Below are 17,542 nucleotides of genomic sequence, written 5' to 3' on the forward strand. Positions count from 1 at the left end.
AGAGGACTTTGCCCATTTCATGTAAACACAGCCCACAACCACTATGCAGCCAGCAACAGTTTGCACAGTGCCTTGTTGACAAATTGGCTGCTTGGCTTCATGGGTGTGCACCACACTCAAACAATACAATCAGCTTTTACCATCTGAAATTGGGATGCATCTGACCAGGCCACAGTTTTCCAGTTGTCTAGGGTCCAACTGATGTGGTCATGAGCCCAGGAGAGGCACTGTGGGTGATGTCATAGTGTTAGCAAAGGGACTCGCATCGGTCATCTGCTGACATTGCCCATTAATGCCACATTTCGTCACACGGTCCTAATTGATAAGTTTGTTGAACGTCTCACATATATTTCTGTAGTTATTTCATGCAGAGTTGCTTGTCTGTTAGCACTGACAACTCTAAGCAAACACCACTGCTTTTGGTCATTAAGTAAGGGCCGTCAGCCATAGCATTGTCCAGGGTGAGCAGTAATGCCCAAAATTTATTATTTTTGGCACTCTCTTCACACTGTAGATCTTAGAATATTGAATTCCCCAATGCTTTCTGAAATGGAATAGCCAATGCATCTAACTCAAACTACCATTCCATGTTCAGAGTCTGTTGATTCCTGTTGTGTGGGCATATTCACATCAGAAGCCTTTTCATATGAATCACCTGAGTACGAATGACAGCTCGTCCAATGCACTAGCCTTTTATACCTTGTATACATGATACTATTACCATCTGTAAATGTACACATCATTACCCCATGACTTTTGCCTCCTCAGTGTAAATGGCTTTTTAGGTAATGTCAGAAGCTCCTTGAATCTGTTTTTACTATTTTGTTGCAGTTCCATAAATCATTAACTTTGCGTGCTCTGCATACTTTCTTTCATTTGCATTAATATGTTTGGATAACATCTCACCTACACAAAAAGTATTCCAATTTGAAAGATGGCTTTGATCCAGCAACCAGACCAGGACATGATCTGTATAATGCAGCCAACCAGTTACAATAGGATTGAACTTGACCTTATTTTGCACTGACTATTGGGCTCTTCATCAGAAAAACCAAAATCATTTACATATAAAAGATTAAAAAACCAGTAATATAGAGGAAAAATCAAGACTAGATGGTTATTACACTGAACAGATTTATGAGGTGATTATGCTCACAGGTAGTGACATTTGAAAACAGATTTACAAGCAAACTGCACTCATCATGTAAAATAACTTCTTAATATTGTATTTAAAACCATATAAAAATTACAGATCTCAAAACTGACATAACAATGGTACTTGTCTCTAAAAATTACAGCTACGTGACATAGCACACTACACACAGCTGAGGGCTGTTTGAGGAAACCAGCACTGGAGGTGGCATCAAATTAAGTGGCTCACAGGTCAATGTTTCAACAAGAAGAACACAAAATAAGTTAAACCATCTATTGACAATGGAAGAAATCAGCTGCTTATGGTAACAAAAATATTTTAAATAGCATATAAGTACTCACCTCACAAGTCAACAGCCAGCATTATGGAAAATAAAAATTTATACACAACAATGCAATAGGAAATGTGCTATACATTTTGTATGAAAACAAATGAAAAGAAAAGAGGAAGATGATATTTTACAGTCTACTCTGAGGAAATTGATGAGTCAATTTTAGGTGCTTCTAAGTAAGGGCTTCATACCATTAAAGAAATTTTTATTATGTAGCTGTAACTGTTCATTCAAAATGAAACCCTCATTAAGAGAAAAGTTTTTTTAAAATTTGTAATTCTTCAATAACATCAAATCCAAAGCCTTTCTTTTCTATACACAAGATACAGATGTCATGAACTTCTTTAGGCTATGGCCTATAATTAAGAAGTGATCAGAAAGGACAAGTTACATATACTTGTACCTTTCTTTTCCCCACAGATGTTCTTCAAATCTAACAGCAGTTGCCCATCCTGTCTGTCCTATGTAATATGCTGGAAATAAGTCATAGCTAATTTTATAGACACCTGAGTTTTTTTAAGGGAATGTCTTGGTTTCAAACTATTTTTGAAGCTATTCCTAGTAGAAAATGCTGATTTACAGTCACACTTGTTTTGGAGAAGACACTGATCCTGTGAGATAAGGATCCTCAGAATGGTATTTAGAAAAAAAATTCCATTTGATTATATTAATTATTAGGAGAAGTGTCAAGAGTGGTGATTCTGTTATTGGTTTTATTTTTGAGAATATTGTCCACTATGGTTTGTTAATACCCATTATTGACTGTGATAGTTTTAATCTAATTAATCTCAGCATCAAGATTTTCACCAGATAATGGAATGGAAACAGCTCTCTATGTGGAAGTATGAAAAAAGTTTTTTTGTGAGAATGAGGGAGTGTTGAACAGGATGATACTATTTAATCACTGCAGGTTTCTTTGCAAAATATTGAAAGAAATTTTGTTTTCAACTATTGTTAATTTAGATCCAAATAATTTAATTGGCAGAATTCATTTTCAAGCTCACATTTGAAAATAATGCTGTTATGAGGCACTCTGTAAATGATCAAAATGTTATCTACATGTCTGTATTATGAATGAATACCTAGAATGGTAGCTGAAATTTTAAAAAAAAATTTTTTCTAAGGACTTTATGACTGTGTCTGCAAGAATACCCACTAATGGATTATGCTTCGCAAGACCATCTGATTGCTGATGCAACTGTCCATCGAATTCAAAATAGTTGTATTTGACTACAGTTTGAATTAAATTCATGAAGTCAGTAATCTGCTCAGCAGAAATCTCTTTTTTATGAAGATGTATTTTTTCCTACTGTATCTAAAGTTGTTTGCACAGGCATGCTCATGTAAAGATTTTTAATATTGAACAATGGTAGCTTAGTGTTTTGATGAAAATGTAAATCTTTTATTTTATGAAAGAGATCCATAGAGCTGTTTCCACTTCTTTATCTGATGAGACTCTCAATGCTGAGATTAATTTGATTAAAACCATCACAGTCAGTAATGGATACAAACCAACAATAGTGGACAATATTTTCAAAAATGAAACCAACAATAGAATTACCACCCTTGGCACTTCTCATTATAATGGATATAATCAAACAACAAAGTTTTCCCATACCATTTTTAGGACCTGTATCTTACTGGAGTCAGCATCTACTCCAAAAAAGGGCGATTGTAAAGCAGCATTTTCTACTTACAATGGCTTCAAAAATAATCTTACTCATAATTTGAAACCCCCATAAAAAACTCAGGTGTCTATAAAATTAGCTGTGACATATGTCCAGCTTATTACAGAGGACAGACAGGATGAGGCAATTGTGGTTACATGTAAAGAACATCCCTTAATAAAAAAGGTATATATATATATATATATAATGACGATGTAAATAAAATAGAAAGAAACTTCCACATGGGAAAAATATATTAAAAACAAAGATTCCAAGACTTACCAAGCGGGAAAGCGCCGGCAGACAGGCACAATGAACAAAACACACAAACACACACACAGAATTACTACCTTTCGCAACCAATGGTTGCTTCTTCAGGAAAGAGGGAAGGAAAGGGAAAGACGAAAGGATGTGGGTTTTAAGGGAGAGGGTAAGGTGTCATTCCAATCCCGGGAGCGGAAAGACTTCCCTTCGGGGGGAAAAGGGTTGCGAAAGCTAGTAATTCTGTGTGTGTGTTTGTGTGTTTTGTTCATTGTGCCTGTCTGCCGGCGCTTTCCCGCTTGGTAAGTCTTGGAATCTTTGTTTTTAATATATATATATATATATATATATATATATATATATATATATATATATATATATATATATATATATATATATACTCCTGGAAATTGAAATAAGAACACCGTGAATTCATTGTCCCAAGAAGGGGAAACTTTATTGACACATTCCTGGGGTCAGATACATCACATGATCACACTGACAGAACCACAGGCACATAGACACAGGCAACAGAGCATGCACAATGTCGGCACTAGTACAGTGTATATCCACCTTTCGCAGCAATGCAGGCTGCTATTCTCCCATGGAGACGATCGTAGAGATGCTGGATGTAGTCCTGTGGAACGGCTTGCCATGCCATTTCCACCTGGCGCCTCAGTTGGACCAGCGTTCGTGCTGGACGTGCAGACCGCGTGAGACGACGCTTCATCCAGTCCCAAACATGCTCAATGGGGGACAGATCCGGAGATCTTGCTGGCCAGGGTAGTTGACTTACACCTTCTAGAGCACGTTGGGTGGCACGGGATACATGCGGACGTGCATTGTCCTGTTGGAACAGCAAGTTCCCTTGCCGGTCTAGGAATGGTAGAACGATGGGTTCGATGACGGTTTGGATGTACCGTGCACTATTCAGTGTCCCCTCGACGATCACCAGAGGTGTACGGCCAGTGTAGGAGATCGCTCCCCACACCATGGTGCCGGGTGTTGGCCCTGTGTGCCTCGGTCGTATGCAGTCCTGATTGTGGCACTCACCTGCACGGCGCCAAACACGCATACGACCATCATTGGCACCAAGGCAGAAGCGACTCTCATCGCTGAAGACGACACGTCTCCATTCGTCCCTCCATTCACGCCTGTCGCGACACCACTGGAGGCGGGCTGCACGATGTTGGGGCGTGAGCGGAAGACGGCCTAACGGTAGCCCAGCTTCATGGAGACGGTTGCGAATGGTCCTCGCCGATACCCCAGGAGCAACAGTGTCCACGGCACTGCGTAGGATCCTACGGTCTTGGCGTGCATCCGTGCGTCGCTGCGGTCCGGTACCAGGTCGACGGGCACGTGCACCTTCCGCCGATCACTGGCGACAACATCAATGTACTGTGGAGACCTCACGCCACACGTGTTGAGCAATTCGGCGGTACGTCCACCTGGCCTCCCGCATGCCCACTATACGCCCTCGCTCAAAGTCCGTCAACTGCACATATGGTTCACGTCCACGCTGTCGCGGCATGCTACCAGTGTTAAAGACTGCGATGGAGCTCCGTATGCCATGGCAAACTGGCTGACACTGACGGCGGTGGTGCACAAATGCTGCGCAGCTAGCGCCATTCGACGGCCAACACCGCAGTCCCTGGTGTGTCCGCTGTGCCGTGCGTGTGATCATTGCTTGTACAGCCCTCTCGCAGTGTCCGGAGCAAGTATGGTGGGTCTGACACACCGGTGTCAATGTGTTCTTTTTTCCATTTCCAGGAGTGTGTGTGTATATTGTCCTTTTTTGATCCTTCATTAATTTCAGGTGATAAGTGTAAAGAAGTTTGTGATGTGAGTACCTGCACACAGAAAAGAAAGGCTTCAGACTTGATGTCCTTGGAAGAAATAGAAACTTTCAAAATGCTTTTCTCTTAATGACAGTTTCATTCTGAATGAACAGTTGCAGCTACTTAATAAAAGTGGTATAAAGTCCTTATTTAGAAACACCTAAATCTGACTCATCATTTTCCTTGGAATAGACTCTACTATATTGTCTTCCTCTCTTTTTCATTTATTACACTGTAATTCAGTTTCACACAAAATGTATAGAATATCTCCTATTGCATTGCCCTGTGCAAATTTTTATTTTGTATAATACTCGCTGTTGACTTGCAAGGTGAACACTAATATGCTATTTAAAATGTTTTTGTCAATGTAAGCAGCTCATTTCTTCAATTTTCAATAGATGGCATGACTTGTTTCGGTCTGTGAGCTGTTTAGTCTGATGCCATCTCCAGTACCTGTTCTCTCATACAGTCCTTAGTGGCGTACAATGTGCTACATAGCATAGCTATCATTTTTACTGACAAGTATTGTTGATATGTTAGGTGCAACACCTGTACTTTTTGTATGGTTTTAAATATTATTTTAAGAATTTATTTTATATGGGGAGAGCATTTAGCTCATAAAACTGTTTTCAACTGTCACTTCATGTGAGTAGAGTCACCTCATAAATTTGTTCAGTATAATAACCATCTATTCTTGGTCTTTCCTCTATATTAATGAGTTTTTAATCTTTTATAGATAATTGTTTTTATTTTCTATCCGATGAAGATACACATAGCTGGTGTTGAAACCAGGTCAAGTTAAATCTTGTTGCAACTGGTTGGCTGTATTATTCAAATCATACATGAACAAAAAGTATTCATTGCATAAAATAAAGGACTCAGAAGTGTGGGTGAGATTCACTCATGTGCATCTTGAGGCATCTGTTTAAGGAACTGGGAATATTGACCACAGCATCACATTACGTTTATTTTTATGAAATTTGTAGTCAGCAATTAATTTGAGTTTAAAAGTAACAGAGATATTCACAAATGAAATACTAGAAGAAAAACTGATCTGTACTACCCTCTAATGAATCTCACTGTTACACATTAAGGAGTGAAATATACAGTTTTAAAGATCTTTGATAATCTGCTCTCACAAATGAAATGTCTGAACTATTATCAAATAGAGTTGAATCTAGTTTCTTCTTAACAATTCCTTCTATACAACAGAGGAATTTAGTTACTTACAAAAATATCCTTCAGAGCATGTAATGACTTAAACATATATATTTTATTTGGGTATGAGTGAATCCTTAAGCTGCATTTAAAAATCTAGCCTTATTTGCTATTGATTCTATTGCTACACTACACCATCTTCAGCCCACTATATGAAAAAACAGGTAATGATGGAGATAATTTGGTGACCAGCATAACATAATGTAATAGAGTGTACAATGAAATTAATATTCACTATGATGAATTGTTTCCTTCCTGCTTAGGTAAACATTACCAGCACATGAACAAGACTCTCAAAAAAGATTTTCTGGTATTGTCAGTACCATAAGCAGGAAGGAAGGAATTCATCATGGTGGCCATCAGTTTGACTGTGCTCTCTGTTGAGGTATATTATAGGAGTTACCCAGTTATGCACATGATTCTTTGAATTTGTGGTCTCTGTTCCTTCGAAAAACCAGACACCACACAGATCCCACAGCCGTGCAACACTGCATGTAAATTGAAGAGGGATCACTGCTGTCTGCTGCAGCAGGACATTAAGCAAAATCAGTGGCAATGAGCAAAACTGTGTACCAGACTGGGATTCAAACCCAGGATCTCCTTCTTACTAGGCAAGTGCGGCAACCATTGTGCCATCCAGGGCACAGTGTTATTGCGACTACATGGATTACTGTGGTAAACCTCACTGCCAATCCACATTCCCACCGAGCACCACCTGTCTGCAGTCCCTCTTTATTTATAATTCCATTTGCTACTTAGAGATTCCCACAGGAGGTCGGCCGTATTTGTGCATTCACACTGAAGAAGTGGATCTATTGCCCAGACAGGTTTATCAATTATTTGAATGCATGGTGTCTGTTCCTTCAAAAGAACAGACACCATGCAGTTACCACAGCTGCAAAACACTATATGTAAAATGAAGGAGGATCACTGCTGTCAGCTGCAGCGAGACATTAAGCAGAATCAGTGGCAACGAGTGAAAATGTGAACCAGATTGGGATTCAAACTCAGGATCTCCTGCTTACTAGGATTTAAATGCCAGTCCTGTACACATTTTCACTCATCACCTACTGATTCCGCTTAGTGTCCCACTGCAGCTGACAGCAGTGATCCCACTTCAATTTTTATATAGTATTTTACAGCTGTTGGACCTTTGTTGTGTCTGTTCTTTCGAAGGAAGAGACACCATGCACTTAAATAATTGATAAGCCTGGCTGGGCAATGGATACATTTCATCACTGCAAATGCACAAATACATCTGACCTCCTGTGGCAATCTCTAAGTAGTGAACGGGCTTATAAATGGACAGGAACTGTGGATAGGTGTGGCTTGGTGGGACTGTGGCTCGACCGTGAGGTTTACCAATGCGGTCCATGCAGTTGCAATAATGCTCTGTCTCAGATGGAGCAGTGGTTACTGCACGTTCTTAGTAAGTAGGAGATCCTGGGTTTGAATCCTGGTCCAGTACACACTTTCGCTCATCGCTGGCGATTCCACTTAATGTCCTGCTGCAGCAGACAGCAGTGATTCCCCTTCAATTTACATATCCACATGATTACCTGGTTTATCATAGAATGAATTGAAGATGGTATATTGTAGTGCCATAATCAATAGCAAATGTGCATTGTATTGCCATAATCAATAGCAAATGAAGCAAGACCTTTGAATACAAGTACACAGATAAAATCATAGTAACAGCTGGCTTCCTCTGGTCCATCTAAGGTTGACATATGAAGATCAAATATATTTCTGTAAGAAGAGTGCACATTCCATATCATATGTTTATTGTAAATCTGTGAAACAGAAAAATAGCTAGAAAACTAACTAACTTTGCATTAACACTTCAAAACACTGTCAGACAGAGTCTCTGTTTGCTATTACTTCATTGTAGAGTACCTTCTCAATATTATTCACAAAAAATTATTTGAAGTAATCTCCAATGGCATTCTGTGTTATGTTAGTAGTGAAATAATACTCTTATATGATTATGAAACAAATGTATGGTACAGGTTTGGCAAAGAAGTCGAGAAGTCTTTTCCTGGAGCTAGATGCAACAGCTAAGAACCAACAGCCACCTCTTCTTTCACCTGCCAAATCACCTGTTCTAAAGCAAGATCCCAAGAAGACTAGGGAGGTGAGTATGATTACGACATAGACTGAATGCTCATAGGTGTTCACTATCTCTTACATGAGCCCTCTGCCATGCACTGTAAAGTGGCCTGCCAAGTATATATGTAGATGTAGATTTGCTTTGATTCATTCTTTAGTCATTGAATTTTTCTGTATTATAGGCTCTATTTACACAACAGGTTTCAAAGGATATTGTAAGGGCAAGTGATACAGTTGAAGATGTGAAGGTTGAAACATCAGATGTCTCAAGTAAATTCAAGTTTTTTGAAACCTATAAGGAGCCTGAAAAACAGAAAAAACCTTTCCGCATAACACCTCCAAGAGAAGGTCAAGTTAAGGCAAGTACTCTTTTGCTGTGAATATTTTGGGGTGTGATAAATCAAAACACTTGAATTATATCTTAAATTTTTGCACCCACACACACACACACACACACACACACACACACACAGAGAGAGAGAGAGAGAGAGAGAGAGAGAGAGAGAGAGAGAGAGAGAGAGAGAGAGAGAAATAAGAAAACATTAAAAATTGAGCAGATTAGGGGGAAAGTCAATTTCTGTCATAAAAATTATGATATTCTTTATGTGGTTGTTGCAGTATAAGTTAACCACTCACTAAATAATTGCTTCAGTGACATGATGGCTATATTATCCATACCCATCATTGTTCAAGTGATCTATTACTGCAACTTTAAGTACACTGTCAATGGAACATTGCGCCATACGAAAGAGAAAAATCTCTTCACTCCATTTGCAATATTTTCCTCAATAAATCTCAGTTCATACAAAAGTCTGGCATGAACTCTCTTTCAGTTGTCATGTATCACTTTTTCTTTAGATCTTTCTCCTGTTGTTAACTTACCCTAAAAACTTATGTTGCTGTTGTCATCAATTTAAATCCAAGGGATTTGCATGAGGTTGTTGTCCATTGTAGGTGAATTTATGGTAGCATATTTTCTTAAATTAGTTTTTGAATTTCTATATCCAGAACACACGTGAAAGCAAGTTTTTGGAATCAACTTGTAAAAAATTTTTGCATGAAGAGGAGAATACTTTTTGCAAATATACTAGACATGCTTCTGCATGTGAAAGTAGTTTATTTGACAATATTTAGTTATGCTTTATAAAACGATTAGTTTTATCTACTAGTATTCATTTAATAGAAGTGATTTTATTCATACTTATTTGTAACAGTGTTTTTGGGATGTCACATCCAAATTTAGTCTGGATATTAATTTTTCATACAGTTGTGCCTTTTAATATATGGAAATTATCTCAGTATTTCTGTTGCATGTTCTGCATGATTCTGCATCCATAAAATGTGTTGGTGAATGTGGTCAAATTAGACTGTTATGGTAGGTTAAATTGTGGGTGTGGGAGAATAGAGTACAGACAATGGTATGATTAAAGATAACCAGTCATAATGTGGAAGAACTGTTGAGCAGTAGACAGAGTGTGTGTGTGTGTGTGTGTGTGTGTGTGTGTGTGTGTGTGTGTGTGTGTGTGTGTGTGTGTGTGTGAAGTAAGTAGTAGTCAAGATGTAGCCAAGGTGGATATCAGGAGGATTGTGGAAATGTAGGATTCATTACAGAGGCATAGGTTGTGAGACAGCCATTAGGTTAATCACATTATGTCATGTAACATGCTGTGTATCTGGGTGGTCATACTTAACCTTGCTAACAATTTGACAGTGGCAATACATACATTTGTACAGTGTTAGTAGTCATGCCCACATGAAGTAGCTGCAGCAAAACTGATAAGCTGTATGGCTGCTTTGATTGGCAGCCCTGCTTCTGATGGGATGGGATAAGTAAATGAGAGGATTGCAATAATATTTGTAGGTACATGGGGTAGGCCCAATATGTAGGCGTTTCACTTTGGTATGACCTGCCTGACAAAAGATAGGAAACAGGACTAGGGGCACAATATCACTTTGGCAGAATGGGCAGATTTTTTTGAAAGCTATTCATCATTCAACACTTTTGAGATTAAACCCGAGCATAGCTCAGGCCATGACTTTTGTGTTAAAAAGACTGCACCCGAGTATAGGTCATCACTCAAAAATTGGTCTCACTACATATGAGAATCTGAAGGTACAAAAAGCAGAGAATCACAGTGTCAAACTACTGGGACTAAAAATAGACCAAAGGCTTTCATGGGATAACCATATAAGCTATCTGACAAGCAAACTTGCATGCATAATATTCCTCCTGTATAGAATAAGAAATTCTGTCAGTTAAAGTTTATTGATGCTTTGCTACTATACATTCTTTCAGTCACAGGTCCAATATGGGATTCTGTTATAGGGTAATTCACCAGGCACAAACTGTGTGTGAAAAAAGGGCAATTAGATTGGGTCCAAGAGAAAGCTGTAAGGAGCACTTCAGTATATTAAACATAATGACACTCCCAAGTCTCTACATGTATAACTACTTAATATACTAAAATAAAATATACAACAATTTACACAGAGAAAGAATTTACATTTGCACATCACTCAAAACAACTGCATGCTTGATATACAGTATTCTAGGCTGTCACTGACACACAACAGTCACAAACACCTAAGTCCAAAGTTATTTAATAAACTGCTACAATCTGTCAAAACCCTCACCCACTTTAAATTTAGGGAGGTATTAGACACATGGCTCAAAAATAAAGCATATTACTCAATTGAAGAATATCTTGGAAGTAATTTGAACGGAATGTATAAACAATGAAATAATGTAACTATCTTTAACTAAATGTGTAAAACCATATAATTAATTCTGGAATGTTAACTGTATAATGATCATTGCTGAAACTGTCTGATTAGTAAGAAGTTTATGTGTTTATGTATATGTAAAATGATGATGTGGGTAAAATGTACAAATTACTAACTACTAAAAAGATGTTATGTATATATGTGCATAATGTATCATGTAAAAATTAGTAACAACTATACTTATATGAAATATGTAAAATGTATTTTAACGAAGCCAATTCTGTGGTAAACATGCTGAATGGCTAATAAATAAACATATGAACACATGAACAATGTACAGAAATCTTGCCACTTGTCCCTTGACTGGTGCTGCCTTCTGTTATCAATTTCTAAAATTATTCTGAGAGAAACATTAGCGAATGTAACAGCTGCTCTCACAAATTGTTGAGCCAATATGATGCCATTGACATAGTTTCACACATATGCTCATTAGGTTTCACAGTTTGCTCTTATTCTGCTACAAATATGCCATGTTTGTTGAGTGAGCAAGAAATTTTGGAAATGGTGGTGGAGGAAATTGTTCAATAACTCCCCTCACTTTTTTAAGGCTAATTACACTTTCTCTCATCATTATTTTTAAATTTTCAATCTCTCAGAGAACTAAAGTAAATATGAAAAATAAGTCTTGAAGTGTGGTCTTTTCTTTAATATGTATTACTCTTAAAGATACATCAATTACATGCTTGCCAGTAACAGTTTAAATAACAACGTAAATGACCAGTTTCCTAGGCCCAATATTCTTCTAAGCAGCTGGTCAACACAGTGTTAAGGCATGACAAAAAATATTCAGATAAATGCAGTCCTGATGATATTGAGTGATGTGGAAGGGAGACAAAGGTGCAGACATGCTTTGACACAGAAAATCTGCTTTTAAACCAAGTTTCAAGAGGAATCTTGTCTATCAAGGACTTGAGCATAGTTGGAGGGAGATCACTCAATATTAAAAATATGCCATCTGCAGGTGGCTTGATAATAGCAGAGATGTGTCAAGTGGAAGGTTCTGTAGCTATCAGAGTGGAGGTATTATGGGAGGTTAACATGGTTCATACTGACAGGGTTTGCCATGGTGAGCAAAATTTAACTTCACGCATGCGTAATGTGATGCACTTGCGCAGTCTGGGGCTCAGCCTGTCTCGACACTATTCGGTACATCTCAGCTTTGTTCGGTCCTTCCCATAATTACTTGGTGTGCATGACATTTCATTTCCCAGTGCAGAGTCTTCTCATATTTGGTGTGGCATTTTTCAGTCGACATGACTTTCTTCAGTTCAGCAGAATCATAGTAGCACCACTGTTTATCCTTCATGTTTTGTTTTGGTATAAAGGAAGTTGAATGGTCCAGCAGCTCTTTATTCAAAAAGAGGGAGTCTAGCAAACTGTCATCACAGCCTTTAAAAATGAATGGAAATCAAGGTTATTTTTCAAAGAGAAGGATAAGAATTTTCAGTATCTTTTCTAGAGTCACGTAACTGACGGGTATCACAAGTTGGCTGTAGAATGAGATTACACTACCATGGACCAACAATTTAAAGATATAGTTGACAATGAAAGAGCAAAAAATTACAAAAATCAATTGATTATTTGTCTGTGGTATAGTTTTGCACATCAAGATGCTCTTTGTGCTAAATTTGTAGGCATGGAGAGTGTTATGAAATTGATGGTATGAATAGTAAATTTTCTGATGTTATACACATTATACACTGTCAGTTTCACCAGTTTTGGTAGAATTGAATGAAAAATATGGAGACAGTTTATATTACTGTGAAGTACAGTGGTTAAATCAGAGGGCATGTCAGGAACAATCTTCTGATTTAAGATCCATTGTTGTTGAATTTCTGAAGGAAAACAGAAAGCAAGAACCATAATTAGAAGAACTGTAATGAAATGGACTGCAGACCTCATATTTTTAATTATACAAGTCTGCAGTAAAACATTTGAGAAAATATTGAATTCTAAAAGGGGCAGCTTTTGACAAAGAACACTGTCAATTTTCCGAAGCATTCTGTCGTTAAAGAAAATATTAATTTTGAAGAATTGCTTGTAGCATTCAAAGAACAGTTTTCTAAACATTTTTAGGACACAACCAGTCTGTTTTTGAGTGGTTTTTGAAACTTATTACCATTTCAGTTTGTGTGTGTGTGTGTGTGTGTGTGTGTGTGTGTGTGTGTGTGTGTAATTCTCATGTAAAAGACAGAATCAAGCTATGAAAAGTCCAGTATGGAAAAAAACAGTATTATGGAAAGGATAGATTACTACTTGCCACACAGAGAAGGGTCTGAGTTCCTCACAGGCACATTAAAAAAGAACACTAGAAATATTTGAACTTTCAGACAAAGCATTCTTTTTCATTGTGCCTGTCTGCAATTCAGTGCCTCCTTTGTGGTGAGTAGCAATCTATCCTTTCCATACTGCCACTTAAAAGACAAATTATTTTATGTTGTATGAAGTTTTCCTTGAAAAGAGTATCCACATCTCCATAACAAGTCTGCAAATGTGATTTCAGTGTTTCACTCAATATATATGTGTGTGAAAGATGTTTTGTGATTATGAAACTAAATAAGTCATGATTATCTGACAGCCTAATTGATGAAAGTCTGCCAAATTCTCTGCATCTGCCTGTGTGCCAGCAGTTTGCACCAAATATAAATTTTATTATATTTCCAGCAAACCAAAAATAAGTAATCATTAAAATTAGTTTCATTTATTATCTATGTTGTCAGAAATATGAAATCAAGCTGCATGCAAGCTGTTCAGTGTTGTTTGCATGACTGAATTGTTATATAATGGGTTAGATCATAGTGTCCCCATCTTCCCACTAAGACAGCATGGTGATGGTGTGGTTGTGGGGGATGTGTGGAAGCAGATGGGAGAAATCCACATGCATGCGAGACCTCTGCACACGTAGAGGTCTTGTCCACTCCTGATGGTGTGGTTGTGGGGGATGTGTGCAATCAGGTGGGAGAAATCCACATGCATGCGAGACCTCTGCACACATGTAGAGGTCTTGTCCACTCCTGATACAGACATAAGTTTTCATGTAGTCACCAGAAAGGTTGAGAATGGCATTCAGGAAGCTCACTTACTGGGCAAAGGAGGACAGAGGGAAACAGATTAAAGTTAATGTGCTGAGGTTGTATAAGCATAAAATAAGTATCTATTAGACACTCTGTGAGGAAACAGAGATTAGACATGAAAATGATTCTATGTTTTATGATATGCAAGTGAATTGGTGACACAGTATATTTTATGCATGATATTGAATATCCAGTACTAAAGAAAAATGAATAAGACTGCTTAGCTGGAGAAGGGTAAAAGTTTAAGAAGATTTTGAGAACATGTATAGTGAAATCCAGAATTTATGGTCATATTTATTATTTTGTACTAAGACCTTAATTATTACCAATTGAAATGTTTGTTAAAACTAAACATGTTTATCATTAATTTATGAAATTATTACCAGCTGAATCTAATCAATAGAAGTAATTCATTTTATTTACAGTGTCTCAATAACTGTATTTTTTGTAAATAGGAGGACTATCCTGAAACAGAAGTTTATCGTGATCCAAATATTGTGAGAAGTGATGATAAGATTGAGGAAGAAATTGTCCGAAGCAAAACAACAAGCAAAATGTTGTCACTTTTCAGGCAACTTGAAGAAAATGCATCAAAGGAGGACATTCCTGAAGGTGAGCTTTCATTGTTTCATCTGCCTTGTACCTCCTCTCCAAGCATACTGATGTCTCATTAATGTCATTTGCTACATACAGATTTACCTGCAAAACATAACAGAAAATTCTGTGCAGTTTTAAACTTCTTATATATCACAACTGTACCTCAGTCCTATTTTATCTGTTGTCTCTTTGAAAAGTCTTAAATCCATAATACATGAAATTAACTTTGAAGAGTCATTATTATTGTAACCATTCAGTTTCCATCGACTGCTGAGTAATGCATCTTTCAGATTCATTATACCATGATATTAAGCTTCACATGTAAAAATGTATCTTGCTTTTATCCTCATACCGATATCCCATGTTCATTTGGTTATTGTCTAAGTTGTTTCTTATCATAAGGAATTTCTTTAGTCTATGCTTGTTGATTTCTGGTTATGTGTTCTGTCCATCTTTATTTTAGTTTCATGATAGCTGCAATGACATTCTCAATTCCTGTTTTTCTTCTTACTAATTTATGTCCTTACTATCAGATTTCATTGTGGAGTATATATGAAGATGTAGATTATACTCAAGTTCAAAATGGTTGGAATATTTAAGTTTCATGTTTCTGTTGTTGCCTCTAATTCCCAGTATTCATTGGCTATAGGCTTTCTTTCATGTAAACTGAGAGTTTATTTTTTGTCATTTAATTTCCCAGATGAACACAAAGCCATTTTTATTTTTATCAGTGTCAATCAATTTAACATATTTTGGTTGCTCTTGGTACATAAATTTGTTGTCTGATACTATAATTTCATAGTTAATCTTGACTGTCTTCCCATATTTTTTCCTAACATTCTGTCTGTTTACAAAGAAACACTTCAGTGGTTGTTCTTGAATTTTGGCATGGAAGCCACTTTTATGGCATCTATCATTGTTTCATCATTCCTAAGTGATTTTCTTCTTACATATGTTAAATTGGCTTTATCTACTTATTATGGCAATATTTCAAAAGGATATACACCTAGCCATCTTCTATCCATATGTCTGTTTCATTGGATGAGCAATCTGCTACCGATGTTTCCATTTCATTGTGTGACTTACACAAATTGGTAATGTAATATATAAACACTCTTTAGTCAGAGTTTCCTATTGTTTGCAACTATGCCATCTGACATTTTGATCAACAGACTGTTATGTTTGCCCCTTTCTTTTATTCTTTGGTCATTCTTGACTGTCTCTCTTATAATGTACTTTTTATATTTTCCAGCCTCTTCTTGTAAATGATTCAGAACAGTGTTTTTATTCAGAAAACTACACATCTCTACTACTCTTAATGATACCAATACTAGTGACGGGGCACCCAGAATGAATGGCCCTAATGGTTCCAAACACAGAGGATGTGCATCAAAAATAAGCAATAAAGATTTCAGAAAGGTGACACACATGTAGAATGATCAGTATTGGAGGTCCTTTACTGCAATATTTTGTCTTGAACATGACAGTTTGTAATGCACACGTAATGGTGTGACAGTGACAACAGTTTATAAAAGAAAGTTGTATGCAGTAATGAGCATGTCCTGGTCCTCAGAACACACTCACAGCACTGGAAGGCCACCGTAAAGTCCAAATGGCCATACTATTTCATCCAATATGTTGGCTTGATGTAGGAGCACAGCAACAGATTTTTGCCTCTCTGTTTCGTTGATAGGACATTTCTTATGTTGATTGGACTGGTGGCATACATAATTCATCTTCAATTTCCATTGTCTAAAAACCCCCAAATGCCTCAGATTGCAATAGGAAAGTAAATACCACTGCTGGTATGCTTATCTGTAAAGTGTAGTGTTTTTTTTTGATGAGTCTCACTTTTTGCAGTTGTTTTACAGCAAAATTCAGTGTCAGCATTCCACCTCTGGACAGGAAGTAAATGTTTAGGAATGCCTTATCTGTTGCAATAACATGCACATCATTTTCTCTACAGATATCATCAATTTAAATTTGCATCAAAATTCTGCTTGTTTTCTCAGAAAAACTGAACAACCTGAGTTTCATCACCTGTAATGTTTCACTGCAAGAACTCAGTGTGGTTGACAATACCTTCCAAAAATGCATAGCTGTCACCATGTACCCTTGCAGAATTATCATCAGCTATTATGTGTTTTATTATTTCCACATTTTTTTAGGAATCATCTATGTGTTCCATAAACATAACGCAACATTTAATTTGTACTGTGCCACTACACTCATCAACATGATGAACAGTTTGATAACTTTTAAAAATTCTACTGGACTAACTGTCTACCAGTCACTTTGTACAGACGGGGAAAGCAATAAATGTTGAGCAGAAGTACTTTCTGTACATTTAAGAATTTTATTGTAGGTTTAGTCAGGCAGTTGACAAGAAACATTATAAAGCAATAAAGAATTAGTATAGGAGGGATAGAACATTGTGTGGCAAACTTTGTCTTGTTCATTTTCTATGTCCTGTATACCTTGGAAGTTCATAACATTCAGATTATATGAGC

General features: G+C 37.1%; 1 protein-coding gene across 10 annotated transcripts in view; it reads left to right on the forward strand.

The window, feature by feature from the left end:
- The window catches only part of LOC126297573 (LIM domain and actin-binding protein 1), a 194,643-nt gene that overhangs the window by 156,320 nt on the left and 20,781 nt on the right, over positions 1–17,542 (forward strand). For 6 of the 10 annotated variants that reach the window (XM_049988534.1, XM_049988528.1, XM_049988529.1 and 3 more), the window contains exons 12-14: positions 8,478–8,602; positions 8,760–8,936; positions 14,891–15,047. In XM_049988534.1, the coding sequence (XP_049844491.1) occupies positions 8,478–8,602; positions 8,760–8,936; positions 14,891–15,047 (459 nt within the window). The remainder of the gene's footprint in view (positions 1–8,477; positions 8,603–8,759; positions 8,937–14,890; positions 15,048–17,542) is intronic. The other 4 variants (XM_049988530.1, XM_049988535.1, XM_049988536.1 and 1 more) reach the window with 2 other exon arrangements.

This window comes from Schistocerca gregaria, chromosome X (genome assembly GCF_023897955.1).
Source record: "Schistocerca gregaria isolate iqSchGreg1 chromosome X, iqSchGreg1.2, whole genome shotgun sequence".
NCBI classification, from domain to species: Eukaryota; Metazoa; Arthropoda; class Insecta; order Orthoptera; family Acrididae; genus Schistocerca; species Schistocerca gregaria.